The sequence below is a fragment of the Corvus moneduloides genome, unplaced genomic scaffold, assembly GCF_009650955.1.
Source record: "Corvus moneduloides isolate bCorMon1 unplaced genomic scaffold, bCorMon1.pri scaffold_98_arrow_ctg1, whole genome shotgun sequence".
Taxonomy (NCBI): domain Eukaryota; kingdom Metazoa; phylum Chordata; class Aves; order Passeriformes; family Corvidae; genus Corvus; species Corvus moneduloides.
Window position 1 is genome coordinate 117,624 of NW_022436939.1, and position 23,272 is coordinate 140,895.

Below are 23,272 nucleotides of genomic sequence, written 5' to 3' on the forward strand. Positions count from 1 at the left end.
CAGGCTGTTTGGGGGACCCCCTCCTCTGGATGCTGCGATGCCACCGCCGAGCCATAAGGGGACGGCTTCGGTAGGACGCTCCCATCCCCAAGTTTTAGGGGTCTGCCCCTGCGCCTCCGCCAGGTCCCCCTAACCCCCCATTTGTTCTCCCTTCTCCCCTCAGGGCCATCGAGACCCTCCTGGAACCCCCACCAGGGCGCCCCCAACCCATGGTGGGTTCAATAAAGCAATGACACCCCAAAATTGCACCAGGGAGGTGGGCAGACCCCCAAAATCCCCTCCCTTTCCTCCCCCACCTTTGGCGTTGCCCCCAATCCCCTCTCCCCCCATATGGCCCCAAGAGCATTTGGGGGATTCTGGGGGCTCAAAAGAGGGTGTTGGTCGGGTGCTGGACGTCTCTAGGGGGTCCAGGAGGGTGTGTGGGGTGTTTGCAGGGGCTCTGAGGCTGCCCAAAGGGGTTTGGGGGTGTATGGGGAGCGCCGGAAATCGGGAGTGGTTGGGAGGGGCACTGGGTGTCTATAGGGGGTCCAGAAGAGCTCTATGGGGTTGGGGGATGTCTGTGGAAGTTGTTGGGGGTCCAGGAAGGAGTTTGGGGGGACCCTTGGGCTTTGGGGGGGTGGGGAGGGGGGGAGTCTTTAATTGTCCTGGGGTCTGTGGGATGTTTTGGGAGGCCCAGGAAAGGGCTGGGGGCTTTGTGGGGACGAGGGGCGGACACTGTGGCGTCTGGGGGGGTTGCTGGGCGTATCGGGCAGGGGAAGCCCCAAACCCGTGTGGGGCGGCTCACCTGGCTTCTTCATCTTCACGGCCAACGTGGCGCCGGGGGGTTCTGGTGTCCCTCTGCCCCCGAGGGGGCTGTGGGGGGTCATGGGGGGCGTCAGAAACAGCCCCCAAATCCCTCGGGCCCTGCCGCCTTCCATTGGCCGTCGCGCCCGCCCGTCCTCGCTCTGAGCCAATCGGCGCCCGAGAACGCGGCGTTGGGGGCGGTGCCCCGGTTCCGCGCCAGTTTACTCACTTCCCGGACTACAAGTCCCGAAATGCCTCGGGGCGCCGTAACGCGCCTGTAGAGCCGGGACTGCGGTTCCCGTCATGCTCCGCGGTTCCCGTCATGCTCCGCGGCCCCCGAGAGCCCGGTCGGGGCCGGGAGTGCCCCCAAGTGCTTCCCTGAGCCGTAAGTGCCCCCAGATGTCCCCCTCCTGATCCTCAAGTGCCCTCCGCGATCCCTAAGCCTGCCCGCCCCCGGTCCCTTACTGGCCCCCAAAATGCCCTCTATATGTCCCCTCGGACCCCCAAGTGCACTCCAGTTGCCTCCCCGACCCCTAAGTGACCCTCCAGACCCTTAAGTGATCCCGCAAGCACCCCCAACTGCCCTCCAAGGGCCCGTCAAGCGCCCGGGGAATCGGTGCGATGACAGCGGTGTGAGAAAGAGCCTGACCCTATCGCAGTATCGGCAACAGTTCAGCCTTTAATTAAAATTTGAATTAAAACTGCAGTTGCCCATGTGGGGGATGGACAAGCCCCCCACCTCTTCGTGCCGCTCCCATGGTCCCTCTTGGAGCCAGGGAAATTGCAGGAAAAGCATTCCTGCGTGTTGCGTACATAAAAAATTTCATGGGAGTCGGGAACAATCTGTGGTGAGCTTCCTGGACAGGTGGAGATCAAATCCTGCCACGTGAAGGAGAGGTTGAGAGGACTTTGGGGACCTGCAGTATACATTCTATAGCCCCGCCCCCCAAAACCCCAGAGACCCCCACCATCCCCTACATACTCCCCCAAACTCCCCACTAGACCCCAAATACCCTTGGAGTCCCCTCAAAATACCCCAGAGACCCCCCCCCCCGCACACCCTATAAACCGTCAGGGCCCTCCCAAACTCCCTCTAAAACCCCCTGAGACCCCCTGAAACAACCCATAGATCTGCCCAAATGCCCAGCACTCCCCCGAGCCCCCCAAAAGGGGCTACCCCAGATGGCCACAGCTAGGCAGGGACTGCCTGAGCCAGTTTTTGGGCTGATATGTATGTAGGTAGGGGACAGGATGGAGGGTGAGGGTTTTCACCTGCCAGAGGGCAAGGTTAGATGGGTTATTGGGAAGAAATTCCTCCCTGTGAGTGTGGTGACACCCTGGCACAGGGTGCCCAGAGAAGCTGTGGCTGCTCCATCCCTGGAAGTGTCCAAGGCCAGGTTGGACAGGGCTTGGAGCAACTTGGGATGGTGGAAGGTGTCCCTGCCCATGGCAGGGGGTGCATTGAGATGACCTTTGAAGTCCCTTCCAACCCAAACCAGCCTGGCATGCTAAAACTGGTGGAGGTTTGGGGTGGGTGACCTTGGCTGACCCCGGGCGCCCCCCTCCAGGCTGCTCCATCACTCACGCTTCAGGAAGAGACAGGAAGAGAAAACCTGATGAAAAAGCTCCTGGGGGAAATGGGTTGGAGGGGTGTCAGTCCCTCAGGAGCTGCTCCAGGTCCCTTTCCATGGGGTGAGTCCCTCAGGTGGAGGCACTTGGGGCACAGAGGCAGCATCTGCCTCACTCTGTTCTTCTCCAGGGCTGCAGGGGAATCTCTGCTCTGGCACCTGCAGCACCTCCTCACCTGGGGATCTGCTCGGGGAGGAGAGACAACAGCAGTGAAAGGGACTTGGCACCAAAGGAGGCATCAGCAGAGCAAGAAACATTTCCCAAGCTCTAGCTGGTGTCAGGTGAACTCAGACGGGAGATCAGGTGGGTTTGGTTTTAACCAGAAAGTGAATTTAAGAGTAAATCATGGATTTCCTCCTGTGCCAGGGAATTCTCTGGAACATGGATTTGCTGCTTTAAAATGTTGGTTTACTTTCCATAATTCATCTGGGCTGTGTTATGCAAGAGGTCAGTGTTTCACCTTTTATAAATAAAGAGCTGATGGTGATGATGATGATGATGATGATACTTATTTAGGCTCCCTTGCAGCACATCTGCAAGGCAGGGACTTTGCTCTCAAGACTTCAATTATGCAGAATTTACCCTTCCTTTGCTCACAATTTTCCCTCTGCTGAGCTACTCCCAGTGAGTGTCACTTGGAAAGGAGAGGCTTCCTCCACCCTTAGTGTGGGGAGATTTACTCCCTTAGTCAGTGCCCAGGAAAGCTGAGACCCTTGTGCCCAATTTGTCTGTCACCATCCCATTAGGGGAACTCTGCATTGAGCCACCCTGCTGGATCAGGTGGTGTTTGACTGAGTCAGGGAGACACCAACAGCACAAGGGAGAGCCCTCAGCAGCTCTTCCCCTTTATTGGAGTGTGTTCCCTGCTGCCAGCAACTGCCAGTGCCCGGGAAGGATTCACACTGACAGTTAATGGAATAACTCTCTTTATTAATATAAAATTGTGACAGGTTCAGGTTTGAAGGTAGTTGATGATAGTGTCTGATTGCAAAAATATATTTGAAGGAATGTAACTACAAGCTTTAATCCCCAAGAAAATGTTCAGAACACACAGAGTATAATTCTTACCCAATAGGTATGCCTATGGGGCAGAAGACCAGTTTAGCCTCTTGCCTGATCCCAGCAGTTACGATGGAGTCTTCCCCAACTTTTACCCCATCCTCAACTTACTTTTATAGAATTTCCTTGTGTTTAGGTGGAGCTTGAGTAACTCAAGTCAATATCCACCTGTGTTACAGATGGGTGTAAAATTCTCTCACTTTGCTTTTAAAGATACAGTCAAAAAGAACACAGAGCTTGTGCCCAAGTGACAGGGGAGTTGAACCTTGGGGGCAGGTACCTTTGGGATGGAGGTGTGTTAATATTAGGCTTTAATGAAGCAAGTTCTTATAAGGAGAGGGATTTTGCCACAGTTGCTGGTTCTGCAGCAGGACATCTTCCCCTATCTCACCTGGCTGACAGGTGGAATGTGGTTTACCAGCTGCAAAGCACCACTGAGTTCCTGTCCCTGCAAAGATTTCCACAGAGGCTGGCCCTGGTGTCTCCGCTCTGTCCCACCCTCCATTCCATCCCCCTCAGCAGGTGTGTGTGGATGGGGAATCGTTTTGGAATAGGTTTCAAGTCCTGCCAACTACATTCCATCCAGGGAGCAGCAGCTGTGATTTTACCGTATAATTTCCATACGGTTGTAACTCCCGTTAAGATGCCAATATAACTCCTCAGTTTCCTCTGATTGTGTCTTCAGTTACCTGTCTACAGGGTCTCCAGTCATTTTCCCACATAATCCACCCCATGACTATAGTCACTCGAACTTCACAATATCCAAACAGAGTTTGAGAATATTTCATGCTTTGGTTTAGTACAGTTGTAGTGCATGGGTGGTTTAGTATTAGTGAGGGTAGTCAGTAAGTTTCATATTAATTAATTAATTATTAATTAATATTCATAGTAATTGTTTCATAATCATCCAAACTTTAACATACAATGCAATTATTAGAACAAAAAGCAAAAGGGTTGCTACCAATAAAATGCCAACAGGGTGAAGCATTCATCTGAAAATTCCAGTAGCTGTAGGTGACCATCCAAAAAGAGTGTTTCACCTTCAGTGTTCTCCATCTTTCTTCACCATCACACAATGTATGTCTTCCATGTCATGATGGACGGTAGCCAAAGTCTTCTGCCCATTCTCTTGAGCTTGTTTCAGCAAGCGTCTCAGGTCTGCATGTTGTAACAGTTCCTTTACCAGTGTGAGGTTCATAACAATTGGCGTAGGCTGTAAATCTTGAATCAGAGTGTAGTTAGATTGCAAAAATTGATAGGATGTAATGGGAGCTAGATAACTAAAATCTCATCCTGTAAACAAGTACAAATATTAGTGATTACTTGTATCTACAATAGGGTTATCTACAAATAAAATATTGCAAGAGGTTCTCATGCAAATGCATCCTTTACCACTATACACAAGTACTGCTTCCAGGTTTTCATTGGGACGAATCTCAAAATGACAAACATTTTGCTCAGTGTTGAGACAAATGTCTTGGGCCTTGATGGTGTTTGACACTGATCGTGCCGTAATCAAACCTCTCCTGATGGGAGAGTTTTTAAAGTCCTTGCCAGGAGTTCCAGAGACGAACAGGACTCTCAGTCTTTGCTGCTTCTTGATAGTTGTTTATTAAGTCTTATCAGAGAAATAGAGCCACTAGCATGACCCAGACACAGCACAAAGCAGGGAATGCAGGAGAGAGCCCAATTATCAATATTTACACAGCCTTTTTAAAGGTAAATTAACCAATGGTTACTAAAAGCGTACATTATTTTTACTTTTCTACCAATTATTTAGTAACACAGCCAGGAATTGCGGAATTCTTTGTCCAATCATCTCAAACTATTTTTACTGCAGAATATGGAGTAGGAGAAGAAGAAGGTCTGGAGAACAACAACAATCCTCCATTTTGATGTTTTTTGCTTTTATCTATTTACTACATTAACAAGCCCAAAACCTCTAAATTTTTCACTCTGTGACAATCTTACATAGTAGTCTATCACCTAATTTACACTAGTGTAGTTTCTAGTTCTTTTCTAAGAGTAGGCAGTTTTTTCCAAGGGCAGAGGTCAAAAACAGTGTTGTTCAGGGGGATGAAACCCCTCAAAACAGAGAAATATTCTCTGCACTCTGGGTTCCCACAGTGTTACTTTCGCAAATGAATCCTTGTTGCTCCCGCACAATGCATGCGTTGATATTGACAGTTTGCCATTGATTTCCATCTTTTCAGGCCTATAATCTATGCTCCAGAGAATAGAGTACAGTCCCATCATGATTTAAACCTAATGCAATGATTGGGTATATCTCATACACCAAAGCATTGCATATTGTTAACATGAAAGCTGTGGCTGTGCTGCTGATGGGGTCATAGGTAAAATTTACTAGGTACTACCAGGATTGGAATTTCCTTTCAAATTTAATCACATTGTCCCAAATTAGCTTTTGAATTTCAGTGGGTAAGATGCCTTCTTTTCCTTCCCCTATGACTGCAGCTGTCATTGATTGAATTCACAGATGAGCTTGAATACAACTAAACACCAAAGAGATATTAGTTTAACTACACTAAGTGCATCTATGATCAACTAATGGTCCTTTTCATAATTCTCTCCCTCTCCCCAGGTAATATATCTGTCAGAAGCCATTGATTAATTCCCAAAGCCAAAAGGGAAGATCATAGAGGGTGTTGCAATTTATTTAAGTCATTGTTAATTGTGACTAGTTTGTTTATTATTACTTCAGACTCTACGCTATTTAGAACTCCCAATCCCGTTCCCAGGATGCCAGTCACATCCATCCTGGTTCACATGGATGAAGTGAGAACTCATGTACACAACCATCCCGCATAAGAAGTTTTCAGGAATGGTGAGCAAGCTGGTTGGATTGTGGAAACATTATCCTGCATTAACAGCTTAACTCATCTGAGAGACCATGTTGGGTTAAATAACACTTGCTGTTGACCTGTATATTTTATTAAGGACCAATGTTATAGATGTGAGGAGACAGTTTGATAGAAGGTGGAGTTGTTGGAGGCTGAGTGTTTTCTTCAACAACAATTTAGAATTTGTTTTCTTCAACAACAATTTAGAATTGAAGGCCCAAGATCGATCGAGAGTTGGGGTCTGTCCAGAGACACATTACAAGTGTTGGATGGAATATTCTAAATGAGTGTGCCAGCACTCATGCTTAAAAGAGCAGGTATATATGCTGTTTTTCCCTTTGGCATAATTTACACCACCTTTTCCTTCAACATAGTTTATAACAATGTGTAAGACTGTTGTCATGCACTTGGTGTTATTTTGAACTTGGTGTCCTGTCAAGATGATGTCTCCTTTAATTCCGTTTAGAGATGGGATGTTGATTTTCAGTCTCGTGTATGATGGTCCACTCCTGCTTGTAGAAGGTGATGTTGTTGTGCAGTGCCACTGTAGATAAATTTAGGCCAGGTGTAGGCATGTCAAAAAGCAGATACTCCTCTATCCATGGCCACCCCGTCGTACACAAATCCCACTATTTGGGTTCTACAATTAAAAAATCAAATTATGGTTCTACACCCGATTTTCCCTGTGAGCAAGATGTGAAGCATAGGTTGTGTAAAAGTGAAATTGTACCAACAATCTGATTCTGATTTCTGGTAATAGGATTTCTTGTTACTTGGTCTAGTAAAATCGATATGGTATATTTTAATTTCTGTGGGTTTTTCATGAGAAGACCCATGGATTGCTCTGCACCCTATTTTTATTCCTTCCCTGGGCATTGCCTGGAGTGCCAGTATTTCAGAAATGTCATGGGTGTTATGTGTGATCTTGATCCTACATCATCAATTTTCTCCCATTCCCACTCATTATTGAGATATAATTCAGCTTTATTTACAACCACAACAACAAGATTCAAATTGTCCTTACCTTTGGGTGGAATCCCAACACTTGTGGTGTACTTAACATAAGCTTGGGAGCATGGTCATTCTGCACCTTTCTTATGAGTTGGGGGGAATTGCATTGTCAGGGCATAGAATAATATCATAAATCCAACCTGTTGACTTGCCATCCTCAAAATTTATGTCTCCAAATAAGGATGCATAGCAAAAATAGTATCACAGCTAAAACCAATGACAGTATTCCTTGTACACATTCAAGGTTGGTGTAGCCTAATCCATCCATCCAGGTGCAGTTCATTCAGCATTCCTTTGAAACAGAAACGTAAGGAAATACGCTTGTTTGAAAATGCAACTGGCAGTGTTAATTAATAAAAAAGTTTTGAGATTCAGGTGGAATCTCTACTACTTCACAAAGTGCTTGCCACATGACTATTGCAGCTTCCCCTGCAGTTTCAGGGGGCTCTCCTCCAGTCAGATTATTTGGAGAGAGTGAAACTGTCTGTAAAATTTTGGCAAGTGCAAAGTGCAGTCCTGGGAGAATGTTACTACTCCTGTGGGAGTCTGTTAAAGGTGTATGGCACTCCCTTTCAGGCAAGCACAAATTTTGCTTTGTTGGATTCCAGTGAAAACCTCACTTGTAAAAGATAAGCCCCTTCCATGAAAAATGTATCTTTCACATCCAGGGCTACCATCCATGATTGGGACACTTTCTGTATTTGACTTAACAAGTTCTGAAAAATTTATAACAGCAGCAGTTAAAGACACAGTATTGGCATGCTGTTTGTCTGGGAGTAATCCTTGGATATACCTAATTTTAGGAGGTGGAATCCCAGTTTCAGCCATGGGTGCCTGGACAAGAAGGCAGTTTTCCATAAAAAGAACCAAGAAGGTTCTTTTCCATAAAAAGGAAAGCATGGAGCCCCAGTGTTTGGAAGCCAGGTGAAAGCTGGCCCTCAGGAAGCCAGAAGGTCAGTCAGACTTGACAGTAATGATAGGTTTTCTCTGGGAGCACTCCTTGGATATATGGAATTTTGGAGGTAGAATCCCAGTTTTGGCCATGGGCGCCTGGAGAAGAAGGATGATTCTTTCCCACAGGAAGGAAAGCATGCAGCCCTGGTGTATTAAGGGCAGATGAGAAGCAGCCCTAGGCATGCCAAGGTCAGCTGGACCTGTCACGCAGCCCCTGGGAGGTCAAGTCAGCCAGACCCGTTCCTCGTTTCCTTGCTTCCGTTGGATCCTGCAGTGTCAAAATGGCCCCTTGGTTCCATGAGGCCCTGCAGATTCACCATGGTATCCTTGGTTTTGCAGTGTCACAATGGACCCTTGATTACAAAAGGCCCCTCAGTGTCACAATGGCCTTTTTTTTCCATGAGGCCTAGCAGTGTCACAATTATGTCCTTTGTTCCACAGTGTCACAATAGACCTTTGGTCCCACGAGCCCCCACAGAGTAACAATGATCCCTGGGTTCCACAAGGCCTCGTAGTGTCAGAATAATTTCCTTGGTTCCATGGGGCCTTGCAGTGTCACAATAATACCCTTGACTCCATTATGCCCTGCAGTGTCACAATAGATCCTTGGATCCATTGGGCCTTGCAGTGTCACAAGTGCCCCTTGGTTCTGTGAGGCCCCACAGTGTAGCAATTTTCTCCTTGGTTATGCAGTGTCACAATGGACCCCGGTTCCATGGGGCCTGGCAGTGTCACAAAAGCCACTTGATTGCTTGGGGCCCTGCAATGTCTCATGACTTCGTGGTTCCATTGGGCCCTGCAGTGTCACAATGGCACTTTGTTTCCATGGAGCTCCACAATGTCACTATGATCCCCTTCATGCCACAAGGGCCCTTTTGATTATTTGAGGCTCCAAAGTGTCATAATGGTCTCCATGGTTTCATGAGGCTTTGCAGTGTCACAATGGTCCCTTGGTTACACAAGTCCTTGCAGTGGTACAATGCACCCTGAGTTTCAGGAGGCCCTGCAGTGCCAAAATGGCCTCTTGGTTCCATGAGGCTGTGCAGTGTCACAATGGCCTCATTGGTTCCAGAGGGCCTAATAGTGTCACAATAGATTTCATTGTTCCGTGAGGCTCTGCACTGTAACAATAGCCCTTTTCTTCCACAAGGTCCTGCAGTGTCACAGCGACCCCTTGGCTCCATGGCACCCCACAGTATCACCATGGACTCTTTGGTTCTGTAGCATCACATTGTACCCTTGGTTACACAAAGCCTCACAGAGTGACAATGGCTCCTTGATCCCATGAAGCTGCGCAGTTTCACAATGGCCCCGTGGTTCTATGAGGCCCCACAGTGTCATAATGGTTTCCATGGTTCCATGAGGCTCTGTAGTGTAACAATAGTCTCCTTGTTTGATAAGGTTCCATAGTGTCACAAGGGTATCCTTGTTTCCACAGTGTCAACAGTGGACCCTTGGTTTGATGAGGCCCCACAATGTCACAATGGTCTCCTTAGTTCTATTGTCATGCAAAAGTTCCAGGTGTTAATACACGTTCAGGTGCGGGGATTAAAGAGGCATGGACTCTACTGGGTGTAGCAAGCAAAGCCAGTTTATTGTACACATCACCAGCATTTTATAGTTTACTACTTCTGGGCAGATCCATAGGCTCAAACCCCCCTGCTGCATTCCCATAGCAACACTATCAAGTCCTTGCAGATTCCCTCTTGTGACAGCAGTGTCCTGGCTAATCATCCTTTTGCACCAGAGGCTCAGGTCATGGCATCTTGTTCATTCCATGTTTGCCTCTTGTTCTTGCCTTGGGCTTTGTTCTGTCTCTGCTTCTTGTTCTTGCCTTGAGTTTTTATCTGTCCCATGGCTTTTGTGGCACCAAGGCTAGAAGGTCTGCACAACTATCAGCTTTCGTTGCTCTCTGGTTCCTGTTAATTCCCCCTCTCTGTTCAACGATCATTATTTGCTTTATTGATTTATTAGTCAATCTCTGAATACGTTGAATCAAGCAAGGCAAGCATATCACTATGATTAACAGCACCCGTAATATAAACATTCCCATCTTAAATAAATTTTTGATCCATCCAGTGATCCCCCAGTTCCAAAAAGGCTATTAAACCAATCAGCTCTATCTTCTACTTTTAATTTGGCTACACTATCTTGTAAAGCTTTAATACTCACGTGAATAGATTGGGAGTGATCAGAAAGGTTCATACAGCACATTCCATCAAAATCTTCGCATCCATGTCCATGTGCTAAGAGCAAGAAATCAATAGCAGCTCGATTCTGCAATGTAGCATATCTAATTGAATCAACATTGGTTAACAATCCTGTTAAAACAAGCGAAGTAGCATTAGTTGGTGGAGCTAGCCCGCACCCTAGCTTGTTTAACAATCCCAGTGCTTTTCTGGCTGCTACTCCTGGAGCAAAAAAAGAGGCTGCCCAATGTCGCTGTAGTGACCAAAAGTCAAGGTTATCATGACAATTGGGCAAACGCATGAATACTGTTTTTCTTTCTGCGGAAATCTATGTTGCAAAATTATGGATGTGTTGCGTGTTAACAGCAAGAGTTGCCCCAAACTACAGGGGCCTCCCTTAATATGAGATGGAATAGCAGCCCAAGCTCTGTCTCCACAAATAAAAAACACTCCTGCTGGTAGTGATAATGGAGCATTAGTAGAGTGAGAGAAAATATTAGTAGTGTAATTACAGCAAGCGCTTGCATTTCTTAATATAGGCTGGGTCACAGAAACATCCCATGCTTTAGATTGGTTGCTCCCAGAATAGTTAAACTTAACACAAAGGTCCATTTTTACGGACCCTAAAAGCTCTATTTCTTGGGGTTCAAGAGTTGCGTGAGGGAGATATGGGACCCGTTGGTCCCAAGCATCGGCGTGATTTTCCGAATCAAGAATGTGAGTTTGAGAGGGATGTGGCCTCATCTAGAGGTAAACCAACAAGGCAAGTAGAAAATGGATTCTCAGGAGAGGCTGTAGCCAAGCATAAGGTATCCTGCCCTGTTAGACTGGCTAAAGTTATCCATACATTTGCTTTTGGCTGATTAACAGGCGAAGCAAAAGTAACAGAAAAAAGCATTAATACTAAAAAAGCTTTTGTTAGCATAAATCAAGCTTTACCTTTTAACAAGAGTACTGCTAGAATATTTCACCACAGTAGTGGGCCATTGTTCAACAAAGATTTCCAAGTGTTCAAGCAAGCCATAGATGTGCCCACACACTAGAGTCTTTATCTGTATATCACCGATTCAAGGGCATTAATCCTTTTGTGTATTCTGATCAGCTGGTTGTTCAATGAAGGCTGGAACCCAACGAGGACCAGTATCTGTGAAAACACAAGCATAACCCCTTCCCCATGTAATGAGGGGAAATGGAGCTATGATTTTCCCACTTTCTGGGTCTTTTACAGGGACTCGTGCTTTCTGCCCTGTGTCTAATGATGTTTCCTTAGAAGTGGAAAAGTGTTTTATTATAGGGGGAACCTTGCTATCACCATAGCAAATTAAAAAATTAAAAACACACAGTGCCTTGTGTAGCCTTTCCATTGGTGTGCATCCCAGCCTTCTGTTGTGCTAAAAGACGCTTAAGTGTTGAATGAGCACATTCAATAATTGTTTGTCCTGTGGGGGACTGAGGGATGCCTGTAATATGATTCCCCATAATGTGAAAAAGGAGGAAAGTAAGTGAGAAGTGTAAGCAGGACCATTATCAGTTCCAATCTGCTGGGGAATCCCTAAAGCTGCAAAAGCTGCCAAAAAATGGCGGCAAACATCTTTGGCAGTTTCTCCTGTGTGACATGATGCAAACAATGCACCTGAGAAAGTGTCAATAGATGAGTGAACATATTTGAGGTGGCCAAATTCAGGATAGTGAGTGACATCAGTTTGCCATACCTGGAGGCTTTGTAGGCCATGTGGGTTAATTCCCGGTGAGTCTGTCACAAAATTATGACTGACAATCAGGGCAAGCAGCAATGATGTCTTCCGCTTGCTGGCACTTTGAAGCAAATGTGCGACAAAGGGCTGCAACATTCTGGTGAAAAAAGGAATGGCTAAGTTTGGCTTGTGCAAAACAATCAGAAAGTACCTGAACAGGTAAGGTAAGCAAATCAGCTTGTCAGTTTCCTTCTGCTATAACACGTGGTAACATTGTGTGAGAGCAAACATGCATAACAAAATAAGGATGTTGTCTGGTGTCTAAAAGGAAAATTAATTGTTGCAACCACTGAAAAAGATCAACATTAGACAATTCTCTCAAAACAGCAGCTTCAGCTCTTTCAACAATACCTGCAACATAAGCAGAATCTGTTACCAAATTTAAAGGCGTGGGCCATTTTTGAAAAGCACGAACAACTGCAGCTAATTCCACAATTTGTGGAGACCCAGGAACTACAGTCACATCAGATGCCCACGTACCAGTCTCATTGACCCTCCAAAGTAAAAATCATTTGTGGGATCATCCAGAGCCATCAGTAAATACTGTAAGAGCTTGTAATGGCGTCTCACTGCGCTTGGGTTTTAAAAGATGTCTCAGTTTTTGAGACAAAACTTCAGGAGGAAACACTCTAGAGTGAGTGTCTCCTGCAAAGGGAGAAGCGCCTCCCCTTTTCCTCCGTCGATGAGACAAATGGGTCACAAGAAGTGAAGGTGGGAAAAAGAAACCAAACTGTTTAGTAACAAACAAAACAGGGTGGAACAAGATAAAAAAAAACCCTCAAAATACAACAAATTCTCAGAGAGGGAACAGACATGTGGGCTCGGACCAGCCGGGGCCACCCCGCGGGTCTGCTGGGGCTGCCCCCGCAGACTCCCCAGACCGGTGAGGAGGGAAGGGAGGCAGTGAGGCAAGGGGAAGGAAAGGGGAAAAGAAGAACAAGAAAAAAACACAACAGAACCTTTTCCCAACTAGCTGGAACACAAAGGAACCCCAGAAAACCAGCACAGAGCTCCCGGCGCACTCCCTCCTGACCCCTGGAGCCGTTGGGCCAAACCATTCAACTCCCCCTCGGGTCAGTGGCTCCGGCCCCACTGCCGGGTCCATCTTAAAGGCACAGCATACTTGGGCATTGAGCAGATGGTTAAGGAATAAAGCAGCTTCATAACGTCACTCCAGGACATTCCACCCCTTATTCCATACCGTCTGCTCAATGCCTAAATTAATACATTTCAACTTCAAACACACACGTTTATACATATATACATAGCTATATACAAACAGTGGCAGCAACATTCAACAAACATATATAGACATTCCAACATTACAAGCGGTTCTCACCCACCATCAAATCTCCCTGCGGTACAGGGAGACAACATGTCTCTCCATCCTTCTGCATTATCCACCATGTGCAGCCTGGCCCCTGAGCAATGACAACCCCACGGATGGGTTTGTCTTTACTCGATACAGAAGTAATCCAAACAGATTTTCCCAAGAGTCCCCTGACATGCACTGCTGGGACCTTGTCTCCATCTACTGTATGCAGGGGTTTGGATTGGGCAGGCCCTGCTCGGTTGGTGGAGCCTCGGGTGTTCACCAACCATTTGGCCTTAGCTAAATGCAACTCCCAGTTTTTAGAAGTTCCCCCACCCAGTGCCTTCAGGGTGGTTTTGAGCAGGCCATTGCACCATTCCACTTTGCCAACTGCTGGTGCATGGTAAGGGATGTGGTACACCCACTCAATGCCATGTTCTCTAGCCCAGGTGTTAATAAGGCTATTCCTAAAATGAGTCCCACTGTCAGATTCAATTCTCTCAGGTGTACCATGCCTCCAAAGGACTCTCTTTTCAAGGCCCAGGATGGTGTTCCAGGCAGTAGCGTGAGGCACAGGGTAGGTCTCCAACCATGCAGTGGTGGCTTCTACGTAGCACTTGCCTTGGCGGGTTTGAGGCAGTGTGATGTAATCAATCTGCCAGGCCTCCCCATACTTGTATTTGGACCACCGCCCACCATACCACAGGGGCTTCACCCGCTTGGCCTGCTTGATCGCAGCGCATGTCTCACAGCCATGGATAACCTGGGAGATACTGTCCATAGTTAGATCCACCCCTCAATCTCGTGCCCACTTATAGGTGGCATCTCTGCCTTGATGACCTGAGGCATCATGGGCCCATCAAGCTACGAACAACTCTCCCTTGTGCTGCCAATCCAAATCTATCTTTGAACCTCTATCTTCGCAGCCTGATCTATGTGTTCGTTGTTTCGGTGTTCCTCATCAGCCCAACTCTTGGGGACATGGGCATCTACATGATGGACTTTCACGGGTAGCTTCTCTACCTGAGTGGCAATACTTTTCCACTCCTCAGCAGCCCAGACTGGTTTTCCCCTACGCTGCCAGTTTGCCTTATTCCACCTTTCCAGCCACCCCCACAGAGCATTGGCTACCATCCACAAATTGGTGTAAAGGTAGAGCTTTGCCCACTTCTCTCTTTCAGCAATGTCTAGAGCCAACTGGATGGCTTTGAGTTCAGCAAGTTGGCTCGATCCACCTTCTCCCTCAGTGGCTTCTGCAACCCGTTGTGTGTACAGCTGCTTTCCACTTCCAGTTCATCCCTATGATGAGACAAGAAATGTCGGTGAAAAGAGCGTAGCGTGTGTCTTCTGATGGCAGTTGGTTGTATGGTGGAGCTTCCTCAGCACATGTCACTTGTTCTCTTCATCAGTGAGACCAAAGTTTTCACCTTCAGGCCAATTTGTGATTATTTCTAAGATCCCAGGGCAATTCAGGTTTCCAATATGGGCACGTTGTGTTATGAGGGCAATCCGCTTGCTCCATGTGGCAACGGTGGCATGGTGGGTAGAGGGAACCTTTGCTTTGAACATCCACCCCAGCACCAGTAGCTGGGGTGCCAGAAGGAGCTGTGCTTCAGTGCCGATTACCTCTGAGGCAGCCAGGATTTCGTTCTCTGTTGGGGTGTAGTTGGCTTCAGACCCTCTGTAGCTTCAGCTCCAGAATCCCAGTGGCCGACCTCGAGTCTCACCAGGCACCTTCTGCCAAAGGCTCCAGGACAGATCTTTATTCCGAGCTGCAGAGTAGAGCACGTTTCTCACCTCTGGTCCTGTCCTGACCGGACCCAGGGCTACCGCATGAGTGATTTCCTGCTTGATCTGGGTGAAGGCTTGCTGCTGTTAAGGGCAGTGGAAATCGTTCTTCTTACGGGTAACCAGATAGAGAGGGCTCACAATTTGACTATATTCAGGAATGTGCATCCTCCAAAAGCCTATGGCACCTAGGAAAGCTTGTGTTTCTTTTTTGTTGGTCGGTGGAGACATCACAGTGATTTTATTGATAACCTCAGTAGGAATCTGACGCCATCCATCTTTCCACTTCACCCCCAGGAGTTGGATCTCTCAGGCAGGTCCCTTGACTTTGCTCTTCTTGATGGCAAAACCAGCTTCCAGGAGAATCTGGATGATCTTCTTTCCCAAATACCTCTGATGCTGTGTTCTCCCACATAGTGATGTCATCAATGTACTGCAGATGTTCTGGAGCCTCACCCTTTTCCAGTGCAGCCTGGATCAGTCCATGGCAGATGGTGGGACTGTGCTTCCACCCCTGGGGCAGTCGATTCCAGGTGTACTGCACACCCCTCCAGGTGAAGGCAAACTGAGGCCTGCACTCTGCTGCCAGAGGAATGGAGAAAAATGCATTGGCAATGTCAATAGTGGTGTACCACTTCGCTGCTTTGGACTCCAGCTCGTACTGGAGCTCCAACATGTCCGGCACAGCAGCGCTCAACGGTGGGGTCACTTCATTCAGGGCACGATAGTCCACAGTCAATCTCCATTCCCTGTCAGACTTGCGCACAGGCCAGATGGGGCTGTTGAAGGGTGAGTGGGTCTTGCTGACCACCCCTTGGCTCTCCAGCTCGCGGATCATCTTGTGGATGGGAATCACAGCATCTCTATTTGTCCAATACTGCCGGCAGTGCACTGTCGAGGTGGCAATTGGCACTCGTTGCTCTTCCACTTTCAGGAGCCCAACTGCAGAAGGATTCTCAGTCCGCGCAGGCAGGGTGCTCAATTGCCTAATGCCCTCTGCCTCCACAGCAGCAATCCCAAATGCCCACCTGAGTCCCTTTGGGTCTTTGAAGTACTCGCTATGGGGGAAATCTATGCCCAGAATACACAGGGCCCCTGAGCCAGTCACAATAGGATGTTTCTTGCACTCTTGTCCAGTTAGGCTCATGTTGGCTTCAAGCAGGGTCAACTGCTGTGATCCCCATTACTCCAGAAATAGAAATCAGTTCTGCCCCAATGTGTCTCGATGGAATCAAGGTGCACTGCGCGTCCGTGTCAACCAAGGCTTCGTATTTTTGTGGTTCTGATGTGCCAAGTCATCGAACCCACACCGTCCAAAAGACGCAATTTTCCCTGGCCTCTACCTGGCTAGAGGCAGGGCCCCTCTAGTCTTGGTTATCATTCAAAACTCAAGCTACTTCCTTTCTGGTGGAACTCCCTCTCTCAGCATTACCATCCTTCAATTCACACACCTGTGCTGCCAGGACAGAAGTTGGTTTTCCATCCCACCTCCTCATGTCTTCCCTACTGTCACACAGGAAGAACTACAGTTCAGCTCTTGGGGTGTACGCTCTCTCCCTAGCCGTGGGACGTCTGCTTCTGGTAACAGGGCCTCCGACCTGCACTGTTGCGATTTGGAGAAGGCCCTCTTTCAGCTCCTTCCTGAGTTTCTGATGAGTCTTGTCCATCCTATCTTGCATCTTCTGTATGGTCTCTGACAGACTCTTTTCCACAGCTGCAATTCTTGCTTGTGTTGAGCCATGCACAGTGTCTGCATATGCCTGGAGCCTCCTCACCATAGAACTCACTGTCTCGTCCCCGTCATTCCATGTCAGGGCTCCTAATTGCTTGGTCATCTGAGAATATGATCTCTGTCACTGCCAGTTCTCTCAGGCATTGAATCCCTTGTTCCATGGTCTTCCACGGGTTTAGCTGCAGCTGGAGATCTTCTCGGCACAGGTATCTTTCCTTCACACTTCTTAAGAGCCGTGTTCAGAGACCAAGAGTTCAGGGCCCCTTGTCATTCCATGGTCGATACTTAGATCACATGACAGGGATCCCAAATGCCATCCAGAATTGTACCATCACCTGCAGTGTCCCAGATTTGGACCATCCAACTTAATATAGTTTCATCAGGCCGTCGGGTGTAATCTTTCCTTGGGGTACGAAGGCTCTCTATGAACAGGGACTCGGTAATGATTTCAGGTTCCACTTCCTCTGCTGGCTGTGAAGGTCCTGGCTGCTCATCATCATCCACTGGGCGAATGGATTTGGCTTTGTGTTTCTTTCTCTGGACAGGGGCAATTATTGTTGGTTTAGGCTCCCAATCTGCTTTAGATGCAGCTGGAGTGATTGGGGTGTCTGCTGGCTTATTCTCCTGCCCCTCTGGCTGTATATTCTGCCCTACAGAATCCAGCAGCGTGCGGTAAGCGTTAGCCAGGACCCAGCACATGGCAATGAGCTTTTCCTTTTCATCAGTGTTTGTACCAGTTTGGCCAAATTTAGAAATATATCCTCTGAGAGAAGGCACAACCACCCCTCCCCCACCAGGTTTGGGAAAAAAAAAAAAAATTTTCCTCGAAGGAAAGTGAAGATAAAACTATTTATTTAACAAACACCCGGGAAAGGAAAATAAGGTTAAATGGTAAAATCTTTCACTGTGGAGGAAAAACCTGAGAAAGCGTTAGAGTCCTCCCTTTGGTCTCCTCGGAGCTGGGGCTTGGGCGGGGGCCAGGCCCTCTGTGCCCGGTGGAAAGTCCTCCCGATGTGCTCTGAGGTTGAAAGCAGTCCAGTAGAAAAGGGAGAAAATCCGGAATTCCAGAGAAGGAAAAGCAAAGTCCAACTCTCAGTCTCTCTCCGGAGAACCAGCAAACTGGAAAACAAACTGGCCAAAAGCTGACTGGAAAAACAGCAAGCCGGGTGCTTCCTTGCTCCCCTGCCGCAGCTGGGGGGAGAAAAAAACCTTCTATCTTTATATGACCTTGAACGAGCTGCAAGCTGCTTTGAGAAAGTTTTGCTCAATTTTTTTCTTCCTCCTCTCAGGCTCAGTTTAGAGGCATAGAAAGGCACAAAAATGAATTTCTGGGCATAGGCAGCGATATGGGATACACATCATAACATCACCCCAAGACAGTGTTGTTATTGTATTACTGCTGGCCTGGGCCCTAGGGTGTATCACCGTGTCCCGCAGCCATAGGGAGGAGGAGGAGAGAAGATCCAGCAGGCAGGAATTGTGCAGCAAGATTTATTCATTTAATTATTTTACAAACTCTTTTATAGACTTCTTTCTTCATAGTCTAATTGGACAAAGGACCAGCCACCCCTTGGGGTGATTGGCTAAAATCCTAAAACATCCATTGTCAAAATATTTTTCTATATACTATACCATAAACAAGACTTTTCAAGGTTGCAGGTGGCTTGGTTGTTTACATAACTCTGCTACCTCTTCTGTGAGAGAGAAAAGTCTCTCACGGACTTAGAAAATAGCAAGAAAATCCTTGCTAGCAGCATTTTTGTATCTACAATTCCCCCTTTTTGTTTTGTAAGATAACAACTCTATTATTAATCCTAAATAGAAATCTACATCAGTTATTAATTCCAACTATGTCCTTAAGACTTTAACTATCTGACTCCATAACAAGAAATTTAAGGTTCAGTCTCTGCTTGTGGAAGGACCATCCCAGTCTCTGCTTGTAGAAGGACCATCTGCCTGATGGTCAACATCTTGGTCATCATCAGAAGAGTCATTAGGCTGATGATCTACATTCTGGTCGCCATTTGGATGGTTGGCGTTCTGGTCATCATTTGGAGGTTGCCTGTTCTGCCTCTGGTGCCGTAGGTCAGGGCGAACGCATTTTGAAGGTAGCCACCGTACCCCAGTATCTGTGGAAATGCAAGCATACCCACGACCCCAAACGATAAGCTCATGAGGGCCTTCCCACTGGTTAGTGAGTAAATTCTGCACCCAGACTTTTGCCTGGGGCAGTTGTCTCTCGCCTGCAGACTCGAAGCTGAGTCCGGGGTGGACGGGCGTTTGGCAGGATCAGGGTACATGTCATCTGTGGCCGTTGGTCAGAGATGTCTGCAGTCCAGAAGGCCTGCGGAAGTCCCGTAGATCCACTGCCGCTATCTTCGTGAGTTTGTTGTTCTATCCTGGGGACACAAGACTTAAAAGGCACTAATTTAGCAAGGCAGGTCTTTTCAGGAATAGTGACGGGGTTTTTGCGTGGAGACCATAGCGCAAATCTGACCTTTAAAGTCAGCATCAATAACTCCTGAGTGCACTAAGATTCCTTGATGGGCAACATCAGGTTTTCCCACCAGCATTGCACTGGATCCCTGGGCTAAGGGTCCATATGCATCCAAGGGAACCTTATAAATGCCGCTAGAGTCTAAGGCGACTGTGGCTGCGGTGTGGACGTCAAAACCGTCTGATCCGTGGGTGCTGTCTCTAGGGTGGCTGGGTAGGCCTGTGCCTGTACCTGTGCCGCTCTCTGGGGGAGTGACTGCATCGGAGAGCAATTCCCCCTCCTTGCACCCCGGCGGAAGTTTCCCGACAAAGGCCGACCATTGGCATGAGTCCGGGATCTACAATAGTCCGAGTAATGCCCTGGTCTGCCACACCTCTTGCACTGGGGGATCAGTGTGTTCTCTTTTTGGTTTGGCTTAGGCTGCTTCCGTTTTTTTGCCTGTTTTGGTTGCTTTGGTTCACAATCAGAAGATGTGTGAACAGGCTGCAGGAACGCAGCCAAAGCAGACCTTTTCTGGTTCCCAGATCCCACCTTAGCGCAGGCTTCAACCATGTCTGTTAACCTCAGGATCTCCTGGTAAGGCATCTATGATTTTTCTGCACTCTTCATTTGCGCTCTCACTAACTGCCTTAACAACATCTGTCTTAACCCGTCATCCTCAACCTGCTTCTCGAGAGAAGCAGCGACTTTCTCTACAAAAGAGAGGAATGACTCTGATTTCCCTTGAACTATTTCAGTATATTTCTAAGCGCAGACAACTCTGGTTTTCAACAGGGCAGCCACGCCGACCTGTTGAGCTTGCTGCAGGACGCTAGAGGACAAGTTACCCTGTAGACTGGGATCAGAGAAGGGACCAGTCCCCATCAAAGCATCCATTCCTGCTGTCCATCTAGGACTGGCAGCAGGGAGCTGCATATTCCCTAATGCAGCCTTGTAGGCCAGCTTTCTCCAGGTATTCTCAAAAACTGTAAATTGTACAGGTTGAAGCAGAATTTGACCTGAGTGTCTGATATCAAATGGAGAAAGCAAATCTGTATTTATCACCCTTATTATCTGCATAACCTCAGCAGAACCTAGCCCATATTGTGCCACCTTGGATTGCAGGTCCTGGGCAACTTTCCAAGCAATTACCTCATGCTTATCATGCTCGCCTGAATTTGGGAGAGCCTTATACACTGGGAAAGCTTGGATCTCCCCTTTTGGGGAGTCACTACCATCCTGAACTTCTGGCACAGCCTGTGGATGGAGTTTAACAGCTTCCCGGTTACGCCCAGAATCCTCAGATCTACTTGGCATTCCAAGTGTTTCCAATAACCTCCAGTCACCCTCCTCCAAAGCTCACATCTTAACTGACTCTAAGAAGCGATTGTAGTGAGTTGGACGCACTGTTACCGTGCAGTCCTGAAAGGTCCAGGGGCAAGACCGGCACAGCCTTTTCCTTCACCGCGCAGCTACAGCCACCTGACGACCTGGGGCCAGAACCTCATCTGCCTCACTGCCTGCCGATGAATCATCAGGCAAAGGCAACTTTGAGGTGCTGGGAGTGAATGGAAATGGATGGAGAGGGGCACTTTGGCTAAGTTTGCTAGAGCCAGAACAGACAGCACAGACTGCAGCTGGCTGCGCTGCAGTTTCAACAGCAGCTTCTTTACGGGAGGCCGTCTCGGCTGGTCCCAACCAAACCGGTACTGGAGCTGCTGCTGCTGTCTCTGGGGCTATGGCCGCGCCCGGCGCCGCGCTTTTCTCTTACACCGCGGCATCGTTCAGGGCCATCTCTGGCCCTTGCGCTGCAGCCGCGCCTGGCGCCGCCCCTGGCCCTTGCTCTGCGGCCGCGTTTGGCACCGCTGCCCCCGGCCGCCGCTCTGCAGCCACCGCCGCTTCCTGGTTTTCCAGCGGCAGCGCTGCTTCCAATTTTGCCGCTGGCCGCACCGCTTCCTGGTTTGGAGACGCGGCTCCCGCGGGTGCCGCGGGCGGTGCTGGCGGCGCGGGCCTGGTGTGCACCGCACGGCAGGGTGGCTCTGGCATCCGCAGCAGTAGCAAGCTGAACAGGTCCTCCAGCTTTCGGGATATGTTCGGTAACTCTGTCAGCAAAGGCAGATGCTGTATTAAAAGGTCGATGGCTCGGTTCTGCAGCGGTGCAGAACAGTCCAGCACCAAGGAGGGCAGCGGACCACACCCAGGCAGTCTCGGTGCAGTCTCGCCTGGCGCTACACCAGCTAAGAAAGGACATCCGGGTGATTTTGGCTCTGTTGGTGCGTAGACAACCGAGCTAGGAGCCGCTCTGGGGGTCCAATTTGCTAAGCCGCTAATTTGCGGCCCTGGATAAGCCGTGGCTGCCGCCGAGCTGAACAGTAAGGCAGGCTGCACACCCTCCTGCTGCCCCGACCCCCCCGCCTCTGCCGGCGCGGGGTCCCTGGGGGCCGCCGAGCCCTGCAATTGTGGAGGGTGAGGCAGCGCAGGTTCTGCCTGTGGAGCCGGGGGGGTTTTTCCGGATCCACCATCATTTGCCCTGGAATCCCAGTCAGCGGGGTCCTCCACGGACATTCCTCTGTCACTCATCACCGAAATAGGCGAGCCAGCTCTGCTGCTACAGTCAAGGTCTGTCAGCAGAAAAAATAATGAACGCCAGGTTTTGTATAATTCTAACGCTGCTGGATCCCCAGTCGGGAGCTCGTGTCGGACAGCACAGCCAAGTTCCTGCCATAAGGCAAATTCCAGGGCAGTATCTCTGTCCATGGAAATCCCTTTTAAGGTAGCCCAGTCTAATAATTCCCGAACTGAGTTTTCAGGAATGGAGGTGTACATTATACTAAACACACCTTTCCAGACCAGTACCACAGCGTCAGTTTGTGAGCCGCTGTTTGCCATTTCTCAGTCACGTTGGACCTCCCGGTCCCAGGGGAGAAGGGGAACAGCGTACCTCTAGAGAAATTCGGCTTGGCTTGCAGCAGCAGGGCACATCAGAGAGTGCAGATCACGTCAGGCAGCACCAAATATTACCGCTGGCCTGGGCCCTAGGGTATATCACCGTGTCCCGCAGCCATAGGGAGGAGGAGAGAAGATCCAGCAGGTAGGAATTGTGCAGTAAGAAAGATTTATTCATTTAATTATTTTACAAACTCTTTTATAGACTTTTTTCTTCATAGTCTAATTGGACAAAGGACCAGCCACCCCTTGGGGTGATTGGCTAAAATCCTAAAACATCCATTGTCAAAATATTTTCCTACTATACCATAAACAAGACTTTTCAAGGTTGCAGGTGGCTTGGTTGTTTACATAACTCTGCTACCTCTTCTGTGAGAGAGAAAAGTCTCTCACGGACTTAGAAAATAGCAAGAAAATCCTTGCTAGCAGCATTTTTGTATCTACATTATTACAGTTTTCCTTCGGATACTTCCCCATCTCAGCTGGATTCTGAATTTGTTCAGGGGGGAAGTTCCAGGCTACTGGGTCAGAAAACTGCTTCAGGGTCTGGCCTATGTCCTCCCATACCCCAGAGCACTTAGGATTTTCCACAACTGGGGCAAGTGTCTGGGCAACCCCTCTGGAAATCTTAGCCCTTATTTTAGACAAGCTGGAGACCACATAGAGGAACCCTGCTAGATAAATAACAAGAAGGTGGTATCTTTGACATCCAGGGGAAACTGGACACTTTCAAAAGCTGACGTGCCAGATCTGAAGGGGAAGAGGGAGATGAATGGCT

General features: G+C 48.3%; 1 protein-coding gene across 10 annotated transcripts in view; it reads left to right on the forward strand.

The window, feature by feature from the left end:
* Positions 1 to 23,272, forward strand: part of LOC116439095 (basic salivary proline-rich protein 1-like) — a 42,225-nt gene that overhangs the window by 1,722 nt on the left and 17,231 nt on the right. For 2 of the 10 annotated variants that reach the window (XM_032098193.1, XM_032098200.1), the window contains exons 4-6: positions 164 to 212; positions 2,543 to 2,715; positions 6,194 to 11,828. In XM_032098193.1, coding sequence (XP_031954084.1) covers positions 164 to 212; positions 2,543 to 2,715; positions 6,194 to 6,300 — 329 coding nt within the window. In that variant the 3' untranslated portion in view covers positions 6,301 to 11,828. Of the gene's footprint in view, positions 1 to 3; positions 71 to 163; positions 244 to 2,542; positions 2,716 to 2,778; positions 2,906 to 2,940; positions 5,067 to 6,193; positions 11,829 to 23,272 lie in introns of those variants that run through there. The other 8 variants (XM_032098194.1, XM_032098202.1, XM_032098198.1 and 5 more) reach the window with 8 other exon arrangements.